Source organism: Hemicordylus capensis, chromosome 2 (assembly GCF_027244095.1).
Source record: "Hemicordylus capensis ecotype Gifberg chromosome 2, rHemCap1.1.pri, whole genome shotgun sequence".
Taxonomy (NCBI): Eukaryota; Metazoa; Chordata; class Lepidosauria; order Squamata; family Cordylidae; genus Hemicordylus; species Hemicordylus capensis.
Window position 1 is genome coordinate 316,174,284 of NC_069658.1, and position 27,349 is coordinate 316,201,632.

At 44.2% G+C, this 27,349-nt stretch overlaps 1 protein-coding gene across 2 annotated transcripts in view; it reads right to left on the reverse strand.

The window, feature by feature from the left end:
- Window positions 1-27,349, reverse strand: part of SLC6A11 (solute carrier family 6 member 11) — a 283,028-nt gene that overhangs the window by 40,702 nt on the left and 214,977 nt on the right. For both annotated transcript variants that reach the window (XM_053294644.1, XM_053294643.1), the window contains one exon: window positions 8,605-8,708. In XM_053294644.1, the coding sequence (XP_053150619.1) occupies window positions 8,605-8,708 (104 nt within the window). The remainder of the gene's footprint in view (window positions 1-8,604; window positions 8,709-27,349) is intronic.

The following is a 27,349-nucleotide window of genomic DNA, read 5'->3' on the forward strand; positions in this document are numbered from 1 at the left end:
ATGTGGAGTGCTTGGTTTACACCAAGTATTATTGCCATGACAGAGGAGTAAGTTTGCTCCTCCACAATGCAAGGACAGTGCCAGCTGTCCCGAACAGGGGTTGAGAAAAAGTCATTATTAGAGAAAGATCAACTGCCAAGTAAGAGACAGTTCAAAACAGCAATTTGGGATGAGGACCCCAACATGAAGAACTAACTTAACCCCTGCTAATTGGGCAAAGAAGCACCTGTTAAAATGATGACTCCCTGAGCCACTTGCAGTGAGAAAGGGCTACCCGTTTTGCAGGGAGGAAGCCATAAAGCTCTTACCTCCTCACAAATGATCATCCTGCCATCCCTTGGCGGGCAGATTGCCTGCCCAGATGAGCACCAGTGGCTGCTTCCTGTATCTCTGAGGGTTGAGGAGCCAGGATGTTCCCCTGTCCCCCACTTCCAATAATGCACCACATGAGAACCCCCTCCCCGAGTCTGCAAGCTGTGGCTACAAGCAGCCATGGCTTAAACGTGGCAGATCAAATGAAGTTAGGAGAGCTCTCACTACTCTCTAACCCTGTTTTGAGAGGAGGAGGTGGGTTTGCCACTGTGGTGCCACTGGGACTGGGCTCGACCCCAGCAGTTCACATGCAAAACCAGGCTGGGCTCCCTTAGCCTGGTTTTGCAAAGTGTGTGAATAGCTTCTCTTATCAATCAATCAATCAATCAATCAATCATATTTCTATATCATCTGATATGTACATCTCTAGGCGGTGTACAAAAATTAAAATATTTAAAAGTCATAAATTAAAATACATGACATAAAAACAATAGAATAAAATATATATTAAAACAAGCATTTAAAATTATTAAAAATTATTCTAATCAAAAGAAAACAGGTTCTTCCTGAAAACAAAATGAGAAGTAGATGCTCTTATTTCAGTAGGGAGCATATTCCTAAGCCCTGGGGCAACCACAGAGAAAGCCTCATCATGGGTTGCCACCAAACGAGCTGGTGGCATCCAGATCTCTCCAGAAGATCGTAACAGGCAGCAGGTTTTATGACAAAGGAGGTGCTCTCTTAAATACTTGGATCTAAGCCGTTAAGGGCTTTATAAGTAAGAACCATCACTTTGTATTCCACCCAGAAACATGGGCAGCCAGTGCAGTTCTTTCAAAACCGGTGTTATGTGGTCCCTTCATGTCATCCCAGAGACCAATCTGGCTGCCTCATTCTGTACCAATTGTAGTTTCCGGACTACGTACAAAGGCAGTCCCATGTAGAATGCATTGCAGTAGTCAAGCCTGGAGGTTACCAGCATATGTTTTAAGCTCATTCGCCTCTAGAAATGGACGTAGCTGACGTATCAGCCAAACCTTATAAAAAGTGTTCCTGGCCACCCCCTCAACCTGAGAAACCAGGGAAAGCTTGGGGTCCAGGAGCACTCCCAAGCTACATACTTGATCAATCGTGGGAGTGTAACTCCGTCCAGAACAGGCAGATCTAAACCATCTCTCGGGTCCTGTCTCCCCACAGTCAGTACCTCCATCTTATATGGATTCAACCTCAGCTTGTTATCCCTCATCCAGCCCATTACTGCCTCCAGGCCGGCATTTAGGGAAAACATAACGTTTCCTGATGAGGTTGGCATGGAGAAATAGATCTGGGTGACATCAGCATATTGAAAACACCCTGTACCAAACCTCCTGATGATCTCTCCCAGTGGTTTCATGTAGATGTTAAAGAGCATTGGAGATAGTATGGAGCCTTGTGGAACTCCACACTTCACTTCTCACTTAGCAGAACAACAGTCTCCAAATGACACCATCTGGAATCTGCCAGAGGTAGGAGCAGAACCACTGTAAAACAGTGCCACCCAATCCCACCTCCCTAAGACATTCCAGAAGGATCCTATGGGCGATGATATTGAAAGCTGCAGAGAGATCCAAAAGGATCAGCAGAGTCACACTCCCTCTGTCGATAATCAATTGGAGATCATTCATCAGGCCGACCAAGACAGTCTCAACCTCATAGCCCACACAAAAGCCAGTTTGAAATGGGTCTAGATAATCTGCATCATCCAAAACTGCCTGGAGCTGAGAGGCCACCTCCTGCTCAACCTACTTTCCCAACCATGGCAAGGTTATTGGGGGGAAAGCACTCTCCATACTCCCCCCTGGCATAGGAGACCTGTCAGGTATTCACTAAACACCACTGTACACACCTACACAGCTGCAAGTGAGTCAGAACTTCCACCCCTGGCCCATCACTCACCCTCCTGAACTTGCTCTTCATGATTACTGCAGCATTCGTCAGAAGAGGCAATTGCTGTAAGTGTGATTGTGCCCATTTCTATGATCAGGAGGCTGCAGCATCCCAATTTATAAACTTGAAGGGCTACTTCCAATCATGGGAAAGGCTGTGACCATGCTTACAGTGTTTGTCTCTAATTTCATACAGCTGTGAAGCTATGAATTGGAACATCTAAAAATGAACATATTTTGCCAGAGATGAAAGGACTGTTCTGGCTACTGGTTTGTTTCTGGGCAGAATTAACTGCTGGTTTTAACATTTCACACCCTAAAAGGGTTGGGTTTAGGGTATCTAAAGGACTTCTTGCTCCCATATTAACATGCCTTTCTTAAGATCTTCATTGGAGACTTGGTTCTGGATGCCCCCACCTTCAAAACTGGGGTGAGGTGGGTCACAACCAGAGATAATGGGGTGAGGTGGCTCACAATCAAGGGAGCCACAGCAGGACAGAGGGCATGCCCTCACCTCTTACCTATGGGCTTCCCAGAGGCATCTGGTGGGCCACTGTTTGAAACAGGATGTCGAACTAGATGAGTCTTGGGCCTGATCCTGCAGGGCTGTTCTTATGTTGGTCATGTTGTTTCATCTGTTGAACTACTCCCTCATCAATTCATCTGGTGCCAAATATAATGAATTTTAAGTACCAGGTTAGAACCATTTTGTTTTCCTGGGCTTTTAATGACCTCTCTGGTTTTTAATTTTCCTGCTGATTTTAATATGCCACTGGTTTGATTGGCAGTATAGAAATAACAGATTAAGAAGGGATAGAAAACACACATAGACACACACGCACTAACTAACCAACCTGATGGTCTAGCTGTAACAAACTCAAGGCTGCAAACCTGAGGGTGTACCCTATAATATTAGTAATGCTGCCAACCTCATAATTACTTGGCCAAAAATGGATTTGCATAATACTTAGATGTAGTGTTAATCAAATATTATTTTCCTTGGAAGTGGTGGGGTTTTTTTGTTTTGTTTTTTGTTTTTGCAGCTTAGAATATAAAATGAGGTTCTCCACATGTGTAAGAAATACTTTTTTAATTTAAGTCTATTTTTAGTTAAGCCCTAGATATAAATTGTTGCTTAGTCAGAGGTATAGAAACACAACCAAAAGGGATTTTGACATTTCCAGACAACAGTGGCACACTCAGGGAAGCACTGGAGTCTGTTGCTAGCACTGCTCTTCTGCAGGCTCCTAGAAGCCTCTCTGCTTATGTCTGAGACTTCAGACATATGGGTCTCACTTTTAAAATGCTCAGGAGCCTCATGGGATCGTGAGCTCTCCATTTGTTGGCATACTGGAGACCAGTCACTTAGCAGGCAGAGGGATGGTTATCCCCAGATTTAGGAGCTGCCAAAGCCAAATTGAAAGGGAACTATCCTCATGCCTTCCCCATGCTGGGATGTCTAAGTAGACTCAAGAGTTAACTCACAATATTAACTCTCCATTTAAGGTTTCTCTGCATTCAGAGTGACTCCCTCTTGGTCTACCTCCCCTCCATAGATGCCTCAAATGAACTAAAAACCAATTACCTCAGCAGGGAAGCCAGATAAGGCTCTGCAAGAAGAGAGCTAATTGAGTGATAGAAATGCAAAGGGGATTTGTTCACTAGGTTCTTCTGACCTAAGATATACTGATAGTATTCTTATGATCAGTGGAAGTGGGCTAAGGGAGCTTAGCCCACTTTCCACGAATCGTGGGAACCACTGGGCTCACAGGTGAGCCTGGTTTCACCAAAGTGGGTCACCCGCTTCACAACCCCTCCCCTTAGTCCGCTAACTTGAGTTTTTTTGTCATGTATTGAGGCGGTACAGCTCTTCACCATGGCAACACATGAGGAGACCCCTGGCCAGGAGGCTGCAAACAGCCTCCCGGGCTCAGGAGTCTCTCCAGCATGCCCCACACACTTGCGCGGGGCATCCTGGAACTTCCAGGGGCAGCATCCCCACAGCCCCTGCTGGCTCCGTGACAGAGCCAGCTGTCGTGTGGGCGGCCGATCCGGCCACCCAAGGCTGCCTGAATGATCATCTGCGGATCGCCTGCTCTTCCCGCTAACCTACTCTTGGTGAGTCTCACTGATTGTGAGACTTGCCTCACTGTGTTTGCACATCCATTTACAATTTACATACACTTGACCCATTCAACTCATTGTTGGGTGCACTTGACCCATTCAACTCATACACTTGACCCATTCAACTCATTGTGTTGCAGTGCAACAGAGCAAACACAGACAATGGAACATTTTGAGATTCCCCAGAGCTACCCTATTCAAGAGCGGAGAGCAACAGGAATGTTGTCTCAGGACACATTTTGGACTACAACTGATCCTGGTTCCTTGAATCAGTGTGCTTCTTTTGGTTTCTACACCTGAGAGTCACCCATGTTTTGGATGCTAGAGCTGGCACCCTACCATTAAACTTGGCTGTGCCTTGCTCTGTGTGCCAATAATGCTCCCAGCCTCCAGATTTGCCTTCTTGCCTGGCCCAATCTGTCCAGTCAACACCGCTGCTATGGGAAATTGGCTACTTGAGGACAGATGCTTTTCGGATCTATCTTTGCTTTCTAACAATTTGCTTTCTCCAATTATCTCAGCAATAGAATTATTAAGTTTGCAGACAACACAACTGTAGTTGGTCTGATTAATGCTGGAGAAGGGGAGTCGGCCTATAAGAAGGAGGTGGAGAGGCTGACAGAGTGGTGTAGGGAGAATAACTTATTCCTCAATTTAAAGAAAACAAAGGAGATCATTGTGGATTTCAGGAAATGCAAATTGGATTTCCAGCCACTCATTATTGAAGGGATTTGTGTGGAACGGGTTTCGGTGTTTAGATTTCTGGGAATAGAGCTGAGAGATGACCTGACATGGGGAGCAAACACCAAAGATCTGGTGAAGAGAGCACAGCAGAGATTATACTTCTTGAGAGTCCTCCGGAGGACTAATCTCTCAAGTAATCTATTGTTGGTGTTTTATCGCTGTGCTATAGAGAGTGTGTTGACTTATGGGATCTGTGTGTGGTTTGGGAGTTGTACAGCCAGAGAAAGAACACTGCTGTCCAAGGTTGTTAAGACTGCGGAGAAAATAATTGGGTGTACTCTTCCTACCTTAGATCAAATTTATGCCACCAGGTGTTATAATAAAGCTGTAGAGATAGCGCAGGATCCCACGCACCCTGGAAATGATCTTTTTCAGCTTCTGCCTTCGAGAAGGAGGTATAGGGTCTTAAAGACCAGGACCAGCTGCTTGAGGAGTAGCTTCTACCCAAAAGCGGTCTCAGCTTTGAACGCAGCAAAACACAGCTTCTGAGGGGTTTTTTGTATTTAGTTTTTAGAGTTTTTTAGTGGGTTTTTAGTGGGTTGATGGGAGGGGGGCGTATGGGTATATGTTTAGATTATTCTTGTTAGGTCCTGTAGTAGTGGTTGTAGATTCTTTTCAATCTCGTTGTTCTGCACAGGACAATGACAATAAAGATCTATCTATCAATCTATCAATCTATCAATCTATCAATCTATCTATCTATCTATCTATCTATCTATCTATCTATCTATCTATCCCCCTTGGTTTCCCGCTGCTGTCTGCTGCTTCCAGGTCCATCCCTAAGGAGAGAGGCCCTTCGAATCTGCCTGAGCCACGAGGGTCCAATAATCATAAAAGGAAGGATGAGGTTGTATGATAATCACTACTCAGCCACCCCCACCCCCACCCCGGCTCCCTATCCTTGCTTTCTTCTTAAATCCAAAAAACCCACGGCTCTCAATCCTCCTTCCTCTAACCACTCTGGAAGTTACTTTAATTCGGACACTAAGCTAAATTTCCTCATTGCAGTTAACTGGTTAATCTTGTAATGCATTTTTAGTAAGTATATTGCTGTAGCCAACCTTCTTATTCCACTTGAACCCCAAATAAAACCACCTTCTTCTTTTAAATCTCTCTGTGTGTCAGTTTATTTTTCTGTAACCAAAGCTTTGCACAGATATTATTCTGAGGTGGAACTGCTCCACTCTGAGCTAATTTCCCCACACAAAGCCCAACCGTAATTTTGGGGTGTTCACCAATCACCCCAGGGGCCGTTCCATTAACAAATGGAGGAAAAGAAAGCTCTGCAATTGCTGGGTTATTTGACCAAAGCCCAGAAAACCCTGCAAACCAATCAGCCTAAACATTTTATAAAGGCATTTAACTTGACTTGATGACTTGATTTGACTTGAGGCATGACTTGTTGGCTTTCCTCGTAGCCAGCATTCTCTTGCCCTTTTCAGACTATGGAGTCAAAAGCAAGCAAGAAAATATTCTAATTTCAGATGAACATTTAAGGCAGTATGAAACAGCATGGTCAGGAATTTTTTTTAACCAATTAAGAACTTTTGATAAAAATTACCTTTAAGAGTTCTCCAAATAGATTACAAATTGAATTGAGGGATGTTAGCTCATAAAGGTCAATGACAGGTATCAGTTTCATCCATACATTATGATACAAATTCTATTTTTTTCTTTAAAATGTGTCTAATATTGTGATCAGTCAACTTTAATAATACAAACGTGTTTAAATCTACATGTTATGTACTAGTCATAACATTTATATAAACAAAAGCTCTTCACTTAGAAATGGTCTCAAACCACTTGATCTCAGAATTAACTGATTACTTAATGCTGCGCAATAACAATTTTAAGTGGGGGGGGGCACAGAATCAATAGATACTTGTTTAGAATAATGTGTGAGAGGAAACTAAGGGAATGCATAATCTCAGCTTTACAACTAAAGGGGATAAGCATTAGAGTTTACACTAGAGGGAGCCAATACTCTGCTTTCCAACTGCCTTATGGAATGTACAGAGGCACAGAGCTCTTAAGGTTTAAAAAGATGTTTGTGAAACTGACTTTGATTTTGTTAAATCCATTAATTGTCAACCTTCGCCATAGATGAATGAAAATATGGAAACTTTCAGCCTCAGATGTAGGATTCAAACATTGTTGTAATTCCATGTACCTTGAAGGTGCGGCACCAGCAGTGTGTAATTAATTCCTCTAAAAATAACATTAAGTGATACAGAAAACCAAACTGACCAAACTGACAGCAGAACATCACATATCATGATTCTAAATCAGAATAACACAGGTGGGATTCCAGGTCAATGAAGCCTCAAACAACAAAGGGCTTCAAGATATTTCATGTAGCAACTTTGAATAGGTCAGTAAAGACAGAAAATACTGCTTGAACAATGAGATGCACATGTACCGCTTCCTAAGAATATTTGTCCATTGCATTATATAAAATGGCTTGGAAATGAACATCTGCAGGTGGAACTCGGATTGGATTTTCCCAACCTCTCCTCCCTACTGCAGCCCCTTGTACCCCTTGAAAAAACTCACTTGAAGGCTGGGATCCCTTCAAAATAGTGTGAGATGGGGTACAGAGCTGTAGCAGGAGGAGGAAATGGGCAGAAATTGGGCGGCCACCTTGCATGAGTAGAAATGCTTTCCACTTGTGCGAGAACATCTTTGGATCCAAGCCAATGTATGTGTGCACAAAACTACATGACATATGCTGTATATACTCACAATATGCTTTTAATATTTTATGGTAATCAACACTTTACGCCTTTAATAATGGAACATACATTGAGGCTGTTCCCGCAAGCGGCCAAGAGTGGGCTAGGGCAGCTAAGACTGGGCTTGGCTGCCTGTGGGAACTTCTGGGAGCCATGCAGTTCCTGGTGGCACCTCGGCGGCAAACCTGGCTAAGAAGCTGGGCAGTTAAATGAGCTTAAGGGAGCAAGTACTCCATTAATCCCATTTAATTGACTGTGTGTCAGCGCTGGCTGCTTTCAGCCAGCTCTGAAACACTGATGGGTACCTGCCTGTTGCTGGGGGAATCCCACAATGTACCAAGCACTCAAACGGTGCATTGTGGGATTTCCAAGGGCCGGGATGACGCATCCTGACCCCTGCACCTCCATGTTGCCCATAGCAGCTGTAGACCGTCTGGGCGTGCATTTTGTGCACCCAGCAACTCCACGTAGATTGTCTGCAGGAAAGGCGAGCCTCTGTTGCCTTTCTAGCCAGCCGCCCTCAAGCCCTCTCACTCGATCATGAGAAAGGGCTCTTTTTTTCCAGTTGTAATTTGAGGATTCAAAAGCAACCAAGCACATTAAAATAATGTGCTCATGTGTCAGTGTGCCTAAGTATTTGTGAATGCACATATCTGTATAAATACTCATTATGCACTTCCACTAAAACTGATATGGATATCCACACAATATGCAGACCAAGCATATTTGCCAAACTAGAACCTAAAAAGAAAAAAATTGTATATTACCTGTAGCAGTTATTATTGTAGTTGTTGTAGCTACCTAGGGCAGTCAAGCATCCCAGGCAGATGGCATAAGAGAAAAATATCTGGGTTCCAGCATCCACCCAGACCTGCAGGCACAGAAATATAACAATGATTAGATGACATTAAGCAACACTGTTTTCTTTTTGGAGAATCATTATTTTTAGGCACTTTATAAATTATTACAAAAAGCTTTATAGTCAGATTATCCAGCTGTTTTTAGCTTGGTAAACTACATCAAAATGGATTTGTCAAACCAGTGTGACAGAAACAAATATTGGATTTTTAAAATGATTATATTTAATGTAGTTTATTTTCTTCTCATTATCTGGGGTTTGTACAGGTCGGAATTTGGATTTGATATCCGTTTGGACAGTCATTAGTTATTTAGTAATGCACAAGCTCAGAAGCCATTTTCACACATTATGTTCAATGTACATACAGTCTGTGCACTCTGTAAATGCATTCAGATTTGTATGAATGTACGGTTATATACATTATGTTCAGGGCACAGCCAGTCAGAACTCTTCCTACCTGCATTCTGCATTTGAGAACATTTGTATCCAGGTAAAATGAAAGCATGTACAATCATTCTCACAAAAATGTGTACATGCATACAGACACCTGAATATACATACAATTTAATGTCTGAATAGGGTTAGAAAGTAACAGCTTTTTGCAGTATTGTTGAATAGAAAGAATGGTGCACAATGTGTCAAACTCTTGCTCCAGTGTACTTTGACTGATTCCTGCTGCCAATATTGAGAAATTTAATTTAATTAATTAATTTAGTACATTTATATACTGCCCCATACAAAAAAGGTCCCTGGGTGGTTCACAATCTAAAAATAACCTATCTGAACTGTCTTGGGTTCCCTGTATCATTTATTTCCAAGACTGTGCTTCAGTACTCATTAATTAATTCTCAGTCTTTTTCAAACTGTGTGTAGGAGGCACTGCAGTATTTATCACAGCAATAAATATTGCAATAATATTGCCCTCAGTTTGGAGGCAGGGTTGTGTTGGATATGCAGCTCCTGATAACATCAGCTCTTAGCACCAGCAACCCTATTGACCACTAAGGGCATTAGGGGTAGAGAGAGTGAGTAAGGGAATCCCCTCTGATCTGCCCTGATTCCCCTTTGTTAGGCTGATAGTCTCAGGTTTCAGTCTCTCACCTGAGAGACTGACTTCTGTTTTCTTCCTCCCCTCTCTCCTGATGTAGTGAGCAGCTAAGCACTAGGCTTTCCTATCTCTCTGATATATTTCCTAAATAAACTATTTTACTTAGAACTTTAACTCAGTGTCTCCAGATAATATTGATTAGCAGTGCTCTTTTTACATGTGCACTTCTGCTTCAGGTAGGGTAGATAAATAATGTAACACTTAAAAAAAATCAGCACTTTCTCCATGCATGCATAGAAGTGACTGTGCTCATACACAGGCCTGTCTTCATCCCAGACACTGTCATTATTGTTTTGTGTGTTATATAGCAGGCATAATTCTCAAGAAATGGGCCAGGGTAATATTTGTAGTTAGGGGATGACTCTGAACTGATTAGTTGGTAAAGTAAAGTTGTGCTGTCGAGTCGATGCCAACTACTGTATGTCTAATTGATGGTGAATAACTTTTGCAACCTGATTGTTTCAGTGAAGATATTCCATATTAAATCAGATAGGGCAGACAGCAAGTGCATTAGTCAGTAAGATCTCTAATTTCCCAGTGTGATTCTGATCCTTCCCATAGCTCAGTTTTTCTATAATCACTTGTTGAAAATCCAAATGTAGATTTGAAACAATAGAATATCTACAAATCTCTTTATGAAATGAGAGCTGTGAAAGGGATCAGAATCACTCTGAGAAAAACTGAGATTTTACTGACTACTTTCAGATGTGTGAGTACAACAGTGCTGAGAAAGGTAGGAAGATACATAATCCACCTGACTCATTTATTTATGAAGGTGTAGGCATATGGGAGAACATGGTTACACACTATGTTTTGGTTCTATCTAATCTACAATCCTGTACTCAGGAAACATCAGCTTGTAGTGTCACTAGGCATGGACAATGTGAGATAAAGTCCCAAATATTTTTCCCTAAAGCCACTCAGCTGGCCCTACCATACAGCAAGGTGAAGCAAAATGCTTCAGATTTTCTGGGGTGGCAGATTTTAAGGCACCACTTCCCCTCCCCAGTCCCCAGTCCATTCAAAACTAGGCACATGTATTGCTGTTCCATTTTGCTTTCTTTTCTTCTTCCTGGTACCCTAGAAGCATAGAATAGACACAGGAGGCTGACCACAGTTAGGGAGGGAGACAGACATACACACACACACACCAAAAGTCAGAAGGCAAGAGAGCCAAGAGGTTAAAAGTTTCAAATGACACAGAGTGCCAAGCTCAGAGACAAAGAAAAAGCATGCAAGGTAGAGAAAGCTGGTTGTCCAGTGCCTGAGGCCCCTTTGGGGCTTGGAGTTGGGCTCATCAACAAGGGTGAGGTAAGAAGCCCTATGCCCACTCTAACACAGGTTTTATGAGATGAGTTGACTAGGATGTGCGAGTAGTGAAGTAGCGTGAGCCTTTTCCTTATTTCCTCACTCAGGGCTCTGTGGTCGCCAGGAGTCGACACCGACTTGACAGCACAATTTACCTTTAAGGTTGTCCATAATCTAGGTGGCTTCCAAATTCCTCTGCTCACTTCTCTTAGTCCTTGTAGTGTTAGTGCTGTTTCCCCCCACCACCGTCACTGCCTCACAGCCCACTGGCCTATCTATTATCTGTTTTTCTTGACAATCTCTGTGCAACAGCAAATCAAGACTGTTTTATGTAACAGGATTCTGAAACATGGCTAACGTGAACTGCAACATCATCCTTGAAAGGCCACCTAAATGAAATGCAGACAGTACAGTTTAAAGAGTTATACTTCAGTGTTATAAGATTACCAATCATTTTAAAATTCAAGTAGTAGAATTTAGGATTAAGTCTTCCTATCAAAAAGGCAGTATGGTGTAGAGGGTACAGAACTGAACTTGTATAAGGGAGACCTGGGTTCATATCCACAAAGCATACTGACTGAGTATGCTTTGATTCAATCAAAGCTTGTTGACTGAGCTACCCTTAGTTCAATCAACAACCATTACAACCAGTAATTGTGGAGATAAAGAGCCTTGCATATCACGCTGATCTCCCTGGAGAAAAGGGCCATGTTTTTATAAAGATGTCTTGGGGTTGCTCCCTGCCACCTAATGGTGCAGCACGGAGATGATTTGCCTAGCAAGCTAGAGGTTGCTGGTTCGAATCCCCACTGGTATGTTTCCCCAACACCTATATTGGGCAGCAGCAATATAGGAAGGTGCTGAAAGGCATCATCTCACACTGCACGGGTGGAGGCAATGGTAAACCCTTCCTGTATTCTACCAAAGAAAACCACATGGCTCTGTGGTCGCCAGGAGTTGACACTAACTCTAGGGTACAATTTTACTTTTATCTTGGGATTGCTATTTTCTTAGTACAGTACTTTTAAGCTAAAGATATATAATAGACATGGTTATGTTAACTTGACTACAGATCAGAAAGGAGTTCACTAGTATAAACATTTTGTTGGCTGCTTGGAGTACAACTCACTGAGGGATGTATGCATTGTAGAAGGTGATTTTAAGACCATAAGAGCAGCTTTGTTGTATCAGGCCTGGCCTATCTGCTATTCCACACAGTGCCTACCAGATGTTTCTGGAAGCTTTAAAAGGGGGCCTCCTTCCTGCTGTTGCTCCCCTGCCACTAGTATTCAGAGGCATACTGAACTTGGAGGCAGCGTACAACCATCATTACTAGTAGTGACTGGAAGGTGTTTCTCCAGGAGTTTCTCTCAGCCAGGGAGGAAACCTGGGACCTTCTCAGGGGCGTAACTATGGGAGAGGGGGCCTGTGTTTGTCCCTCTTGCTGGCGGCCCCTCAGAGTGAAGGAGATAATGAAGAACTTAGGGAGGAGTGAAGCTGGAGGGCTCTCAGGAGCTGGGGCTTTGAACTCATCAACTCAATAATGGCCACACCCCTGGACCTTCTGAATGCAAGCATGCAGATGTTCTTCTGCTGAGCTATGGCGCCATCTCCTAAGAGGAATATCTTAGAGTGCTCACATGTAGTCTCCCATTCAAATGCAAGCCAGTGTGGATGCTGCTTAGCAAAGGGGTCAATTCTTGCTTGCTCTCATAAAACCAGCTCTCCTTTTGTCTCCCCTAAATTAGGGATGTGCACGGAACCACAGAGGCGTGGTCCAGCACTGGGAGGAGTGTCACTTTAAGGGCAGGGGGGTAGTACTTACCCCTCCCGCCGCTCTTCCCTCTGCCCCCATCGTTGGCTGCAAAGCTCTAAAGTAAGTAGAAGCTGGTGCTATGCATGCACCCGGTGCAGCACGCGCGCACCCATTGTCGCTGCCGGCGCACGCATGCCGGCGGCGACAATGGGCATGCGCGCACCGCACTAGGCGCATGCGTAGCGCCAGCTTCTACTTACTTTAGAGCTTTGCAGCCAACGATGGGGGCAGGGGTGGCAGGGAGGAACATATCTTTCCTCCCTGCCACCCCTTTTAAACATTTGTTTAAAGATAAGCACCGGAGGGAGAAGAGCGGTGGGAGGGGTAAGTACTACCCCCCGCCCTTAAAGTGACACTCCCCGCCGCTGCCGGACCGCTGGACTGGCCAAATTCCGGACCGGTCCGGAGGCCTTTTCCATGGCTCCGGACTGGTCTGGGCACACCACTACCCTAAATGTCCTGCCAATCAGTTTCATTGGTTGACCCTTGGCCAGCTCAAAAGTCTCCTTTGATCACATCTATGGCAAGCCTGCTTCAGACAAAGACGCTGACAATAAATTGGCAAGAGAGGAATGCTCTGTGGCCCAGCAATGTTCTTTGAATATATTTCTTTGCATATCTCTCCAAGAGACACTTTCAAGAACTTAGCTGGTAGTTCCTCACATCTACCATGCTCTGTGTTAATTAGAGGACATGCAATGACATCTACTGATGGGAATGTAATCAGATTGGGACTTGCCCGCACATGTGGTGATATTGTTCCTTGCTGCATAACATGAGGATACAGTATTGAAACTTTTTATTAGTAAAATTACTGGCATAGTGATTGTTGGAATACATCTCACCTCACTGTTGAACTCAGTCATGGTTTTACAGAAAGGTCTCACAGTAAACATCACTTGTCACTGCTAAGGAAACTATTACAAAATCTTGGAAATCAATGCAAATCACTGCTGGTGAAACATTAAATCTCAATGCTTCATAACGTAATGGTTAGCGTAAAATATAATTGGGGGAAAATGAAAAAAAAAATTATGATGGCAACCAAAAGCACAAATATAGAGTTACATATTTAACATGTAAGTGTTCAAGAAGGCTTTGATTTCTCAAGTTGTTGAAGGCTGGGAGTATTTCTGTTTAGCAACACCATTAGGATCACATTTAATTTGCATCAGAATTTTAAATTGTTCACTGCTGTCATGATGAATAAAATATAGCTGATTACATCTCTACCATTATGTACTTGGTAGTAAGAAAAGTACAAGAAAAAAGATTTTGACAGAGTAACAAGTCTGGGAGCTCTCAGAAAACTGAATATAGGTTAGATCAATGGAAAAAGTACAGTTCTTAGGTCTGAAGTTAAAGGCAGATTAACATGACTACTGTTGTTTAGTACTCCATGCCCAAAGGTACTTTTGTCATGTATTTTATTTTATTTACATTTCTATACCACCTTTCGTTAAAAGAAAACCCCAAGGCGGTTTACAAAAATTAAAACATACAATAAAAGCAGTAAAAACATCAAGCAATAAAAAATCAAGCTAAAAACATATAAACAAGCATAAAAACATGACAACAGATAACAGATAAAAACAGAGAAGCCGCAGTAAAAACGATCATGTAAAAGCCTGGGTAAAAAGCCAAGTCTTTAAAAGCTTTCTAAAAGCCGTGATGGAGTCTGAGGAACGAATGGCCACTGGGAGAGCATTCCAGAGTCTAGGGGCAGCAACAGAGAAGGCCCTGTCCCGAGTGCACGAAAGCCGGGCCTCCCTCATTGTCGGCACCCGGAGCAGGGCCCCCTCAGATGTCCTTGTCAAGCGGGCAGCAACCCTTGGGAGCATGTATTTCTCATCCCCCTGCCCACACTGTAGTATGGCAAACTGCCTCTGAAACTGATTGAATTTTCAAAAACAGTTTTTGATATGGAACTGGTGTGGGTGTTGGTGATTTATTAAAATAAACATTTCTGATGGGAACTTCTATATATATAAATCTTTTATGACCTACCCAAAAGAGAAATATGTCCGGATGCATCTGGAGCATCTGGATGCCTAGAACCATTGCTTGGGGAGGGAGTGGCAGGGAGGGAGCGGCAGTGAGGGAGGAAGGCAGAAATCGGCAGAGTCGGGGGGAGAGGAGGATGGAGGAAGAAAGGAGGAAAGACAGACTGGAAATGAGAAACCGGACAGAGAGGGTGGTGAAACAGCGGAGAGAGAGAGGGAGGGGGTAATTTGTTCGGGAGGTCGAGGCCTGTGGGAGCCAGCGAGAGAGGCTGTTGCTGGGCCGAGGAGAGAGGGAAAGTGGCCGAGGGAAAACTCAGGGCGGGCGGTAAGGAGGCAGCGGTGGAGGCACTGGCAGTCTTGGCCACGGCAAGGAGGAAAGGAGGAAAGGCAGAGTGGGAGGGAGGAAAGGCAGAGTTGGGGAGGAAAGAGGAAGAAAGGAAGAAAGATGGGGGGAGGAGGAAGAAAGGAGGACAGCCAGAGTCGGGTGAGTGGTGGTGGTGGGGAGACAGAGAGAGAGTGTGTGTGGTGGTGGGGAGAGTGAGAAAGTGGTGAGGGGAAGCACGAGCAAGAGAGTGAGCAAGAGTGATGGGGAGGAGAAGTCAAGTGAGAGAGTGGTGGGGAGAGAGCGACCGAGAGTGGTGGGGAGGACAGAGCAAGCGAGAAAGTGGTGGGGAGAGTGGTGGGGAGAGAAAGCGAGCGAGAGAGAGTGGTGGGGGGAGAGGGAGGATGCCACAGGCTCAGTCCACTACCACACAGACGTTCTGTGTGGGGTCAGCAAAACCCCCAAAAGTAAGACTACCGCACAGATGCTCTGTGTGGGTTCAACTAGTGAATTTATAATCTCTTTGCTGCCAGTTGTGAGGTCCATTGGTGCTTTAGTACACATACAAGTAAGTAGATTTTCTTATTTTCTTTCTTATTCTTTTCCTTAGAGGGCACAGCCACACACAGAGAAAAGAACACCAACCACCACCACCAACCCCCCCCCCCGCTTATATAAAGTATAATAATATTTAAAAAATCAAACTGCCCAATCTTTTACAAGGTCTCATTTCAAGAATTTATATTTTTTGATAAAACATTTGGTTTACCTTTTTCAAAGAAATATGCTAAATAGTAACTGTAATCCTTTGTTAATAATCAATAATTAGTTGTCAAAATGGCTACCAAATTAATTTCTGCAGCTTGGTCAAGTGTAATATTCAGAGAAAAGGTGAATATTTACTGCCTGACATCCAACTGGTTAGGTTTGTCCCATAAAATATAGGGATGTGCCAAAACACGATTTGGTAGCCAAATCGCGGGGTGCCTCCCTTTAGGGATGTGCACAGAACTGGGGGGGCAGCTTGAGGGTGGAGGGGGATACCATTGAGGGTGCGGGAGGGTGCTCTTACCTCTCCCACCGCATTTCTCCCGCCAGCGGTGCAGCTTAAAAGGATCCTGCGGGGTGGCAGTGTACCTCCCTGCCGCCCCATTGCCTTGTCGGACTGAATGTGACATGCACATGCAAGTGAGATGTATGCACATGCACCCAGCACTTCTGGTCCAATGAGGCAACGGAGCAGCAGGGAGCTACGCTGCCGCCTTGCTGGACCGGACCCTTGCCGGACCCTTTTAAAATGCAATGCCAGTGGGGAAAATGAGGCGGAAGGGGTAAGAGCACCCTCCCCCACCCCCAAAGGTATTCCGCACCTTCGAACTAGCTCAAATGCTGGTCCACGGAACTGGTTTATCACTCCTAGAACGGAGCACCGAATGGTTCCGTGCACATCCCTACCTCAATGCAACCATGCTGACCATGCAAATGGTTGGCACATGTGCACAGGGAGCATGTGTGTGCTGGCATCAGGTGCAGGGGCAGCTCGAAGATGCCCTACTGGAATGCAGTTAATCCTGGGGGGAGTGCAGGGAGTACAGAGATGGAGAGCAGAGGAGCAGGTGTGGACCTGCTCTCCTCCACTTTAAAGGGGCTGGGGAAGCCCTTGTTTTAAAGGGAGGTGCTCTGTGATTCAACTTCTGAATCGCGTTTTGGCACATCCCTGATAAAATGTTCTCCCAGAACAGTCTGGGAAAATAAGTCAGCAAACACAAATGCAAATGAAGAATTGGGGAGCAAGAAGTTCAACATAAGAAAAGTACTGTAGAGAATAGTTACAAGTCAACAAAGCATGTGTTTGAATGTTGGTTCAGGATTTAATCAATAAATGCTGTATCCCACAAATAAAACAATATTATTCTTGGTTAATTATGTTGTTAAATAGTTTCTAGTATTTATTTGTGCACACTGCAACTTGATCAAAGCAAACAACATTTCCCATGTACACAATTCAAACACAGTGCGATTTTAAAGGAAAGAAACAATACCTTTTTCATTGAGCTAACAAGGATGTGTTAGGGAGCCAACAGTTAAAAAGGCTAAACAAAGAGGTATGGCTCTGAATGCCTTCTGCTTGTGAGCTTTTAAAGATCTTGATGTATTTCTGGCAGGTTGGACTTCAGGGACCCAAGAACACAGTGTGCCCAACTCATTCTATCCACTTGTTTCTGTCGTACAGCTTGCTTTAAGACCCATCAACTAGACAAGCAACACATTTGCATATGTGAACCATCTGGCAATTTTAGAAATATTAATTGTGGGCTGTTGACTGGACTGCTCCTCTGTCTGATCAATTACTGTGTAATAATGGCATACCATTATAGATTTAAGAGGTTCAACAAGACAGAAATTTTTGACAAAAAAATACAAATATAAAACTTCCCTTCTTGCATAAAAATTAAGCCTAATCCTCCTCCTGTGGTGTGTTATCCACAATCATGTTACTGGAGAGAACCCGCATTTTGGGCGGTATAAAAATGTGATTGATTGATTAAATAAATAAATAAATAAATAAATAAATAAATAAATAATGCTTGGAAAGACATAGTGCTACTTCAGACTATGTGTCTGTTGGTCCCTCTGCATCATATGTGAAAGTAGTGTGAGCATGCGCATTTCCTCACACCCAGCCTGCCCACAGCGTAGATGATGGGGAGATTTGTATGCCCACATTCCTCTCCATTTGGAAGGGCCAGCGAAGATATAGACTGAACCAGCCCACATTCTGAACAGGAATCTGTATGTGTGGTGCCAAACAACATACATTAAAAAAAAACCCAAAACAAAACATGAACTTTCTAAAGGCACCACCAGGACAGCCTTCAGAATACAGGAGATGTCCAGAATAAGATCCATCACGATATGTGAGGGGATATATGTAAGACCTTTTCTTTGCATCTTTGATTTTTCAAGGCACATATCGAAGTACTTATTATACAGCAAGGTACTGTTTTCAGAGGTCAGCAACACTGGACAGCTTAAGAATGCCTAGGGCCCTCAGAAGAGGCAACTGCTGATCCCTGAAACCACTTCTGTGCCCACAACCTTCATGTGGTGGTAGCAGAGCAACTCTTTCAGGATCCACTCTGGAATGAGGGGATCCATAGAGGCAGTTTTCCAAGGGACAAGGGTCAAGTCAGCAGGTCGTAGGCTGCACCACCAACCAACAAAAATAATAAGATCCCCACTAAATCTGTAAAGTAAGCAATAACATGAAGTATTAACATAACATATTAATAACATGTCTGGGACCTTTGTCCGACATGGCTTATAATATCTAGCATTGGGGTTGTTGTAGGAGGCCTGGTAGAGATTATAAATGCTTCTCTAATGAAGGGCAAGATGCCTCCTTGTCTTAAGGAGGCATTTATTAGACCACTTCTAAAGAAGCCTGCCTAAGACCCCTCAGAGTTGGGTAACTACAGGCCTGTCTCCAAACTTCTGTGGCTGGGCAAGGTAATTGAGAGGGTCGTGGCTTCCCAGCTCCAGATAGTCTTGGAGGAAACAAATTATCTAGACCAATTTCAGACTGGCTTTTGGGCAGGCTATGGGGTGGAGACTGCCTTGGTCAGCCTGATGGATGATCTCCAATTGGGAATTGACAGAGGAAGTGTGACTCTGTTGGTCCTTTTGGACCTCTCAGTGGCTTTCGATACTATCAATCATAGTATCCTTCTGGAGCGTCTGAGGTGGTTGGGAGTGGGGGGCACTGCTCTGCAGTGGTTCCGCTCCTACCTTTTGGGAAGATTCCAGATAGTATCCCTCGGGGACTGTTCTTCAAAATCTGAACTGTTATATAGTGTCCCTCAGGGCTCTGTATTATCTCAGATGTTGTTTAATATCTATATGAAACCGCTGGGAGAGATCATCAGGAGATTTGGTGCAGGGTGCTATCAGTATACTGATGACACCCAAATCTATTTCTCCATGTCAACTTCATCGGGAGAGGGCATAACCTCCCTAAATGCCTGCCTGGAGGCGGTGATGGGCTGGATGAGGGATAACAAACTGAGATTGAATCCAGATTAGATGGAGGTACTAATTGTGTGGGATCAAAACTCAGGAAATGAGTTTGATCTGCCTGTTCTGGATGGGATCACACTTCCCTGAAAGGAACAGGTGTGCAGTCTGGGGGTGCTTTTGGATCTAGGCCTCTCCCTGGTTTCCCAGGTTGAGGTGGTGGCCAGAGGTGCCTTTTATCAGCTTCGGCTGATACATCAGCTGCGTCCATTTGAGATGAACGACCTCAGGACAGTGATACATATGCTGGTAACCTCCAGACTGGACTACTGCAATGCGCTCTATGTGGGGCTGCGTTTGTATGTAGTCCGGAAACTACAGCTGGTTCAGAATGTGGCAGCCAGGTTGGTCTCCGGGTCATCTTGGAGAGACCATTTTACTCCTGTATTGAAAAAGCTACACTGGCTACTGATAGGTTTCCAGGCAAAATACACTGTGCTGGTTATAACTTATAAAGCCCTAAATGGCTTGGGCCCTGGGTATTTAAGAGAACTTCTTCTTCAACCTCACCGCCTATTGAGATCATCAGGAGAGGTCCATCTGCAGTTGCCACTGGCTTGTCTGGTGGCTACTCGGGGACGCGCCTTCTCAGTTGCTGCCCTGATGCTTTGGAACGCGCTCCCTGCTCAAATAAGAGCTTCCCCACCTCTGACAATTTAAAAAAAATCTTTAAAGACACATTTGTTCACCCAGGCTTTTAATTAAATATCGTTTTAAAAGTTTTAACTTCCTTTTAAAATATTGTTTTAAGGTTTTAAATTCTTATAATATTTTAACTTTTTGTTGTCAGTTATTTTAACCAATGTTTTAGTTTGTCATTTATTTGTTTTAACTAATGTTTTAACTTTTTATTTTTGTTGTAAGCTGCCCAAAGATGTAAGTTTGGGGCAGTATAAAAATATGTTAAACAAATAAATAAAATAAAATAAATGATCCTCAAGGACAATGTTCTTCATTGAAAGGACCGTGGGCCAAAGCTAAATAGTCTGCATGGTCCCCCTGGCATTACATGGAGATGACTATTCTCACTGTACAGTGCTGTGGCTTGCCCAGTGCCAGGAGACTCCTTTAAGGGAAACAGAGCCTTTTTGAGCCCCTGCACCATATTTTGGAAGGTGTGCATGGAGTGCTGGAATGTATAGAACTTCCCAGAACCTTCCTTGTTGAGCTCCAGGAAAAAGCATTTACTGTTCTTGGCTGCTCTAAGAGAGAGTGCCATTTTTCTTAAAGGGCCCGCCAAGCAGAGTAAAGTGCAGTAGGGAAGCGCAGTCATGACCCAGGCCATGGAGAGGCCCATTGGGCACATGTGGTGGCCTCCAAAATGGCTGCCATGATGGGGGTGAGGCTTGGAACAGGCTGAAGTCTGCCCGAACAGAGAGATTTACAACATAATGGAGGCTGGTGGGGGAGGGTGAACCTCTGGAGAACACCCCCCTCCCTCATGGCCTCGGAGAAGCCCCCTGGAGAGAGTAAGTACAACATTTATTTTTAAGATCGCGAACCCCCCCTAGACCAAACTGAACTGGAGTTTGAGGGGGTGTTGGGCCAAACCGGGCCAGCTCATTTTGTGCACACCCCTAAAGCACAGTACTGAGTAGAGGTCAGCACAGTGGGAAATGGCTCTCTCATTGAAGGGGTTTGGTGTTGTTGCTTTTTGTTTGAGGGGGTGGGTTCTCACTTTAAGAGTGGGGGAAGATGCACTTACCCCTCCCCGCATTTCCCCCGTGGGTGCTCGGTGTCGGTAAAAGCCTTAGGGGCAGCAGTGTACCTCCCTGCCACCCCTTCTTCCTCTTCGGCCGGAAGTACAGGGTGTGCATGCGCACATCGTGCGTATGCTTGCATAATCAGATGGGCATGTGCATAATTGTGATGTGTGCAAGAGCACGTGAGATGTGTGCACATGCGCCTGGTACTTCTGGCCACTTCCAGCCGAAGAGGCAGAAGGGGTGGCAGGGAGGTACACTGCCACCCTGAAGGCTTTTAACGACACTGAGTGCCAGCAGGGGGGAAACAGGGGAGGGGTAAATGCACCCTCCCTGCCCTTAAAGTGAGACACCCCTGCCTTCGATCTTCAAACCCCCCAGTGTTTGAACCTGTTCAGAGGACATAAAAGGACAGTGAAAATCACTGCTCTAGGATGAGTCAGATGAGGATTTAAAATAATTCCACCCCACCAGGAAAGATGCAACCAAGGTGGGGTGTGTGATTTCCACTGAGCAAGGAGAAGCCAGATGCCCCTGTGAGAGGCAGGGAACCAAGAGGTATTTATTGACTGATTCAGTTGTCAGAGTCTCAGTTTTCTGATGACAGCATTTGCACCTTGCTCTGCATGTGCCGCTTGTCATGTGCCAGTCAGATGGCTCACAGCTCTCCAGATCTCCCTTCGTTGGTCTGGCAGTCTTGGGCCAGTACAGGTGAGGATATCGCTTGGCTCATAACAGGGTTGGGTTTGCATTCATTCAAGAGAAATACCCTTGCTATCAAAATGCTATCAAAATGCAGTGCCTAGCTAGTCTTAACCAGCAGCTGTCAATCCCCTTTTCAAGATTTGGCAACAACTGGGGCTGCTTTCAGCAGCCCCATAACTGCATTTGGGGGGTGCTGGGGTGGCCCAGAGCGAGTGGTAGTGTAGTGCACATAGGGTGCCAACCACCCCCATGGGTTTCTAACCCATGGGGTACAGGGTTCTGTTGTTTCAGAGGTATTCTGAGTGTGGATTCTAAAGACGTGTAAACTTAAAGACGTGTAAACTTTAACAATTCCCCAAAAATCAGCCCTTTGCCCAAATCGTTTGAAAAAATTCAGGTAGCTTCCTTGACCCTACCTGGCACTACCACCAACCCCACACTGCTCTAGGCCACCCCTTTGCCCCCCGTGTGAAGCTATACATTTGCTGACACCTCAATGCTTTTCTATGGGGAAAAACCTTAAAGACACGTAAACTTCAACAATTCCCCAAAAATCAGCCCTCTGCCCAATCACTCTGAAATTGGGGTGGCAGCCTCCACCCATTAGGCACTACCACCCCACCCCACTCTTTTTGCCCAGATCCCACGCTATGCCCCCGAACTGCTCCAAAGACACTAAAACATCAAAAATTCCCCAAAAATCAGCCCTTTGCCCAGTTCCCCTGAAACTTGGGTGGTAGCCTCCATCCATTAGGCAATACCACCCCACCCCACTATTTTGCCCCTGGGACCCGAAATTCGAGCTGACGTCACATCAGACCTTTTTGCATTCAAATCAATGGAGGCAAAAAGGCGGGAAATTCAAAGAGACGTCATCCCAAATCACCCGAATTTTTTGGGCACGAATCAGGGGTGATTTGGCTCGGCCCCGAAAAATATCGGGGGTGATTCGGTTCGGACCCGAATCACCCGAAATTGCTCGTTTCGGGCACAGATTGATCTGTGCCCGAAATTTTTTGCACATCCCTAGTCCATATGTTCAACATTACAAATAAATCCTCATAAATACAGAAAGTAGTGTGAACAAGAATCAGGCGACCGTACCAATAAGGTCCATGATACCTGTGGTACAATCAATATGTTTTAAACAACATACTCAAAAGGTTGTGATAAGCTGCAGCGTGCACTACAGAGCTTGTGGCACAGCCTGTCTCACTTGAGGAAAAAATCTCCCCTCTACTCCAAAGAAGACAACCATTTAGTGGCATAACAGTCAGCCTTACATCTCCCTCCAAGTTTTTATTCTTAGCTGCTAGCCATAGTTCATTTATTACATCTATTGACCCAAGGTTACAGATATCTAAACTCCACTGCAAATTAAAACATTTTGTGTTTCTATAAGGACATTTGATTGTTTCAATAGAAACAATAATGCCAAAACATTTCAGAGTATTTTTTTTTAAAAGTGGTGTTTCTCTGCTACACGATTCCAGCTTCCAGCGTCTCCAGGGGCAGACTCATATAGTAGAGTGCATTACAGAATAATGGTAATAACAGTAATAATGTGAATGCTACCCAGGTGATAAAAAGGGAAATATATATATATAAATTAAAAAGGTTAAAATATGCTTCTTCCTAAAGCAATAACCTGGAATTTCATTTGCAGCAATAAATCCACTGTGATGCAGTGACTGTTGGATTTAGATATAGGAAGAACAAATCACTGCTCAGCTAGTAAGCTCACCTGAAGGTCCTAGCAATGCCACTGTTCTTAACTTTACACACCTCACATAGCTATTGAAACATTCTGAACACCTCAGAGGAAAGACTCAGTTCCAACAAATAAGGTTCAAGAGAACTCCATGGTATCATATGAACACATGAAGCTGTCATGCTAAGTCATACCATTGGTCCATCATAGCTCAATATTGTCTTTGCTGACTGGCAATAGCTCTCCAGAGTTTCAGTCAGAGGTCTTTTTCAGCCCTGCCCTGAAATGCCAGGGATTGAAATAGATTCTTCTGCATGAAAAGTGTGGATTTTTCCACTAAGCTACTGTGTCTTCCCTACCAAGTAAGATAACACCATCATTTATGGGAAAGGCATAAGAACAGCCCTCTTAGATCAGGCCCAAGGCCCATCTAATCCGGCTTCCTCTTTCACACAGAGGTCAACCAGATTCCGCTAGAAGCCACAGGCAAGTGTTGAGGGCATGCCCTCTCTCCTGCTGTTACTACCCTGAAACTGGTACTCAGAGGCATCCTGCCTTTGAGGCTGGAGGTGGCATTTAGCCCTCCAACTAGTAGCCGATGATAGACCTCTCCTCCAGGAAGTTATCCAAACCCCTCTTAAAGCCATCCAGGTTGTTGGCTGTCACCACATCTCGTGGCAGAGAATTCTACAAGTGGATTATGTGTTGTGTTAAAAAGTACTTCCGTTTGTTAGTCCTAGATTTCCTGGCAATCAATTTCATGGGATGACCCCTGGTTCTAGTGTTATAGAGGGAGAAGAATTGTTCTCTATCAACTTTCTCCACACCATGCATGATTTTATAGACCTCTATCATATCTCCCTGCAGTCGTCTTTTTTCTAAACTAAATAGCTGCAGGTGTTGTAGCCTTGCCTAATAAGAAAGGTGTTCTAGGCCCCTGATCATCTTGGTTGCCCTCTTCTGCACCTTTTCCAGTTCTACAATGTCCTTTTTTTAGATGTGGTGACTAGAATTGTATGAAGTACTCTAGGTGTGGCTGCACCATAGTTTTGTTTAAGGGCATTATAATATTAGCAGTTTTATTGTCAATCCCCTTCCTAATGATCCCTAGCATGGAATTGGCTTTTTCCACAGCTGCCGCACATTGAGTCGACACTTTCAATGAGCTGTCCACCATGACCCCAAGATCCCTCGCCTGGTCAGTCATTGATAACTCAGATCCCATCAGCGTATACTTGAAGTTGGGGTTTGTCGTCCCAATGTGCATCACTTTACAGTTGCCAACACTGAACCACATTTGCCATTTTGTCACCCACTCACGCAGTTTGGAGATATCTTTTTGGAGCTCCTCACAATCTGTTTTGGATTTCACTACCCAAAAGAGTTTGGTATCATCTGCAAATCTGACCACCTCGCTGCTTACCCCACCTTCTAGATCATTTATGAATAAACTAAAAAGCACCGGTCCCAGTACAGATCCCTGGGGGACCCCACTTCTTACTTCCCTCCATTGTGAAAACTCTCTGTTTATACCTACCCTCTGTTTCCTGTCTTTCAACCAGTTGGCAATCCACACATGTACTTGTCCCTTTATCCCATGAGTGCTAAGTTTCCTCAGGAGTCTTTGATGAGGAACTTTTTCGAAAGCTTTTTGGAAGTCCAGGTATGGATCACCATATGAAGTCCATATGGATACTATGTCAACTGGATCACCCTTATCTACACACTTGCTGACGCTCTCAAATAACTCCAAAAGGTTTGTAGCTTTCACGGAGTATAGCAGCAATTATTATTTCAGCCTTATAGGAATTTTAGTATCTGCAGACAGTCACTGGGTAAGCACAGTGACCAGGTTAGAAGGAAAACAGAGGCAAGAATGGTTGCCATGAACAGAGTCCACAGAATCAGATACAGCTAGACACATTTGCCCACTATCTTCACATGCCACACAACCAATAGCAAGAGTGACAGAATGGATGTCAACAAGACTCTGTAAGGAAGATTCTGCAATGTTTTAAAGCAATCTATTTTCTCCTCTTCTGAAACATTCCAGAAATTAGGGATAGGGATGAAAACCAAAATTATTAGAAACTACAGCAACTACTACTGCCACTACTATTTATATACCACTTTTCAACAAAAGTTCTAAAAGTGCTTCACACAGAAAAATAAATAATATGGTTCCATGCCCCAAAAGGGAAACTTCACAATCTAAAAAGAAACAGACATAAACTACAGACATCAACTACAGCCATTGGAGTGATGCTGTGATAGAGCTGTATAGGGACATTTGCTCTCCCCTGCTAAATATAAGAGAATCACCACTGTAAAAGATGCCTCTTTGCTCAGTTAACAGAGGTTTCATTTCATTTGTTTTATGAAAAATAAATTCATAAGATCATACAAAATACATTACTCAATAAAGCATTTAATCAGCATCGAAAAATTCACAGAGACTTAAGTTGGAGTCTGTCTGCCTTTGACAGAGAAAGCATTCCAAAAGTCTACTGAAAGAATCCTGTTCCAAGTGGATTTTCACTGTACTTCAGACAGATAGGACACCCAAAGCAAGCCTCTGATGATGGAGACAGTTCTTCAGGTACTCAGGAGCCAATTATTATTTTAAAGATAAGCATCAGCACCTTGAATGGGGTCCAGAAACAAGTAGGCATCCAGTGCAAATCGGGGGAGGGGGATAGAATAATGTGCTCTCAGATCTGTTTTGGTTAATAATTGAGCTGCTGCATTTTTCATACTTGCAATAACCGAACATACAATAACCGATTATCTAGACCCATTTCAAACTGGTTTTAGAGCGGGATATGGGGTTGAGTCTGCCTTGGTCGGCCTTATGGATGACCTTTACCGGGGAAACGAAAGAGGGAGTGTAACTCTGTTGGTTCTTTTGGATCTCTTGGTGGCGTTCGACCATGGTGTCCTTCTGGATTGCCTGGGGGAATTGGGGATAGGAGGCACTGCTTTGAAGTGGTTCCACTCCTACCTCTCAGGCAGATTCCAGATGGTGGAGCTTGGTGACAGTTCCTCTTTAATATGGGAGCTATTATATGGAGTCCCTCAGGGCTCCATTCTGTCACTAATGCTTTTTAATATTTGCATGAAACCGCTAGGTGAGGTCATCAGGAGATTTGGTGCATGGTGTTATTAGTATGCTGACAACACACAAATCTATTTCTCCTTATCATCAATATCATCATCATCATCATCATCATCATCATCATCATCATGAAATGGCATTCACTCCCTAAATGCTTGCCTACAGGCAGTAATGGGCTGGATGCGGGATAACAAATTGAAGCTGAATCCAAGCAAGACGGAGGTGCTCATTGTGGGGCATCGGAATTTAAGGGATGAGTTAGATCTTCCTGTGCTGGATGGGGTTACACTCTCCCAGAAGGAACAGGTACGCAGCTTGGGAGTGCTCTTGGATCCAGACCTCATCATGGTATCAGCTTCAGCTGATTCAACAGCCACATCCATTGCTTGAAGAGAACGATCTCAAAAGTGCTGCATCAGCTTGTAACCTCCAGGCTCGACTACTGCAATGTGCTCTACGTGAGGCTGCCTTTGTACATAGTTCAGAAACTTCAGTTCGTTCAAAATGTGGCAGTGAGGTTGGTCCCTGGGGTAACCCGGAGAGACCATATTATGCCTGTCTTAAAACAGCTACACTGGCTGCCGATATGTTTCCAGGCAAAATACAAAGTGCTGGTTATTACCTTTAAAGCTCTGAATGGCTTGGGTCCAGGTTACCTTAGAGAGCGCCTTCTTTGGTATGATCCCCATTATTCCATCGCCCCATCGCTCATTGAAGTCATCTGGAGAGGTCCGTCTCCAGTTACCACCAGTACGTCTGGTGGCGACTTGGAACTGGGCCTTTTCTGT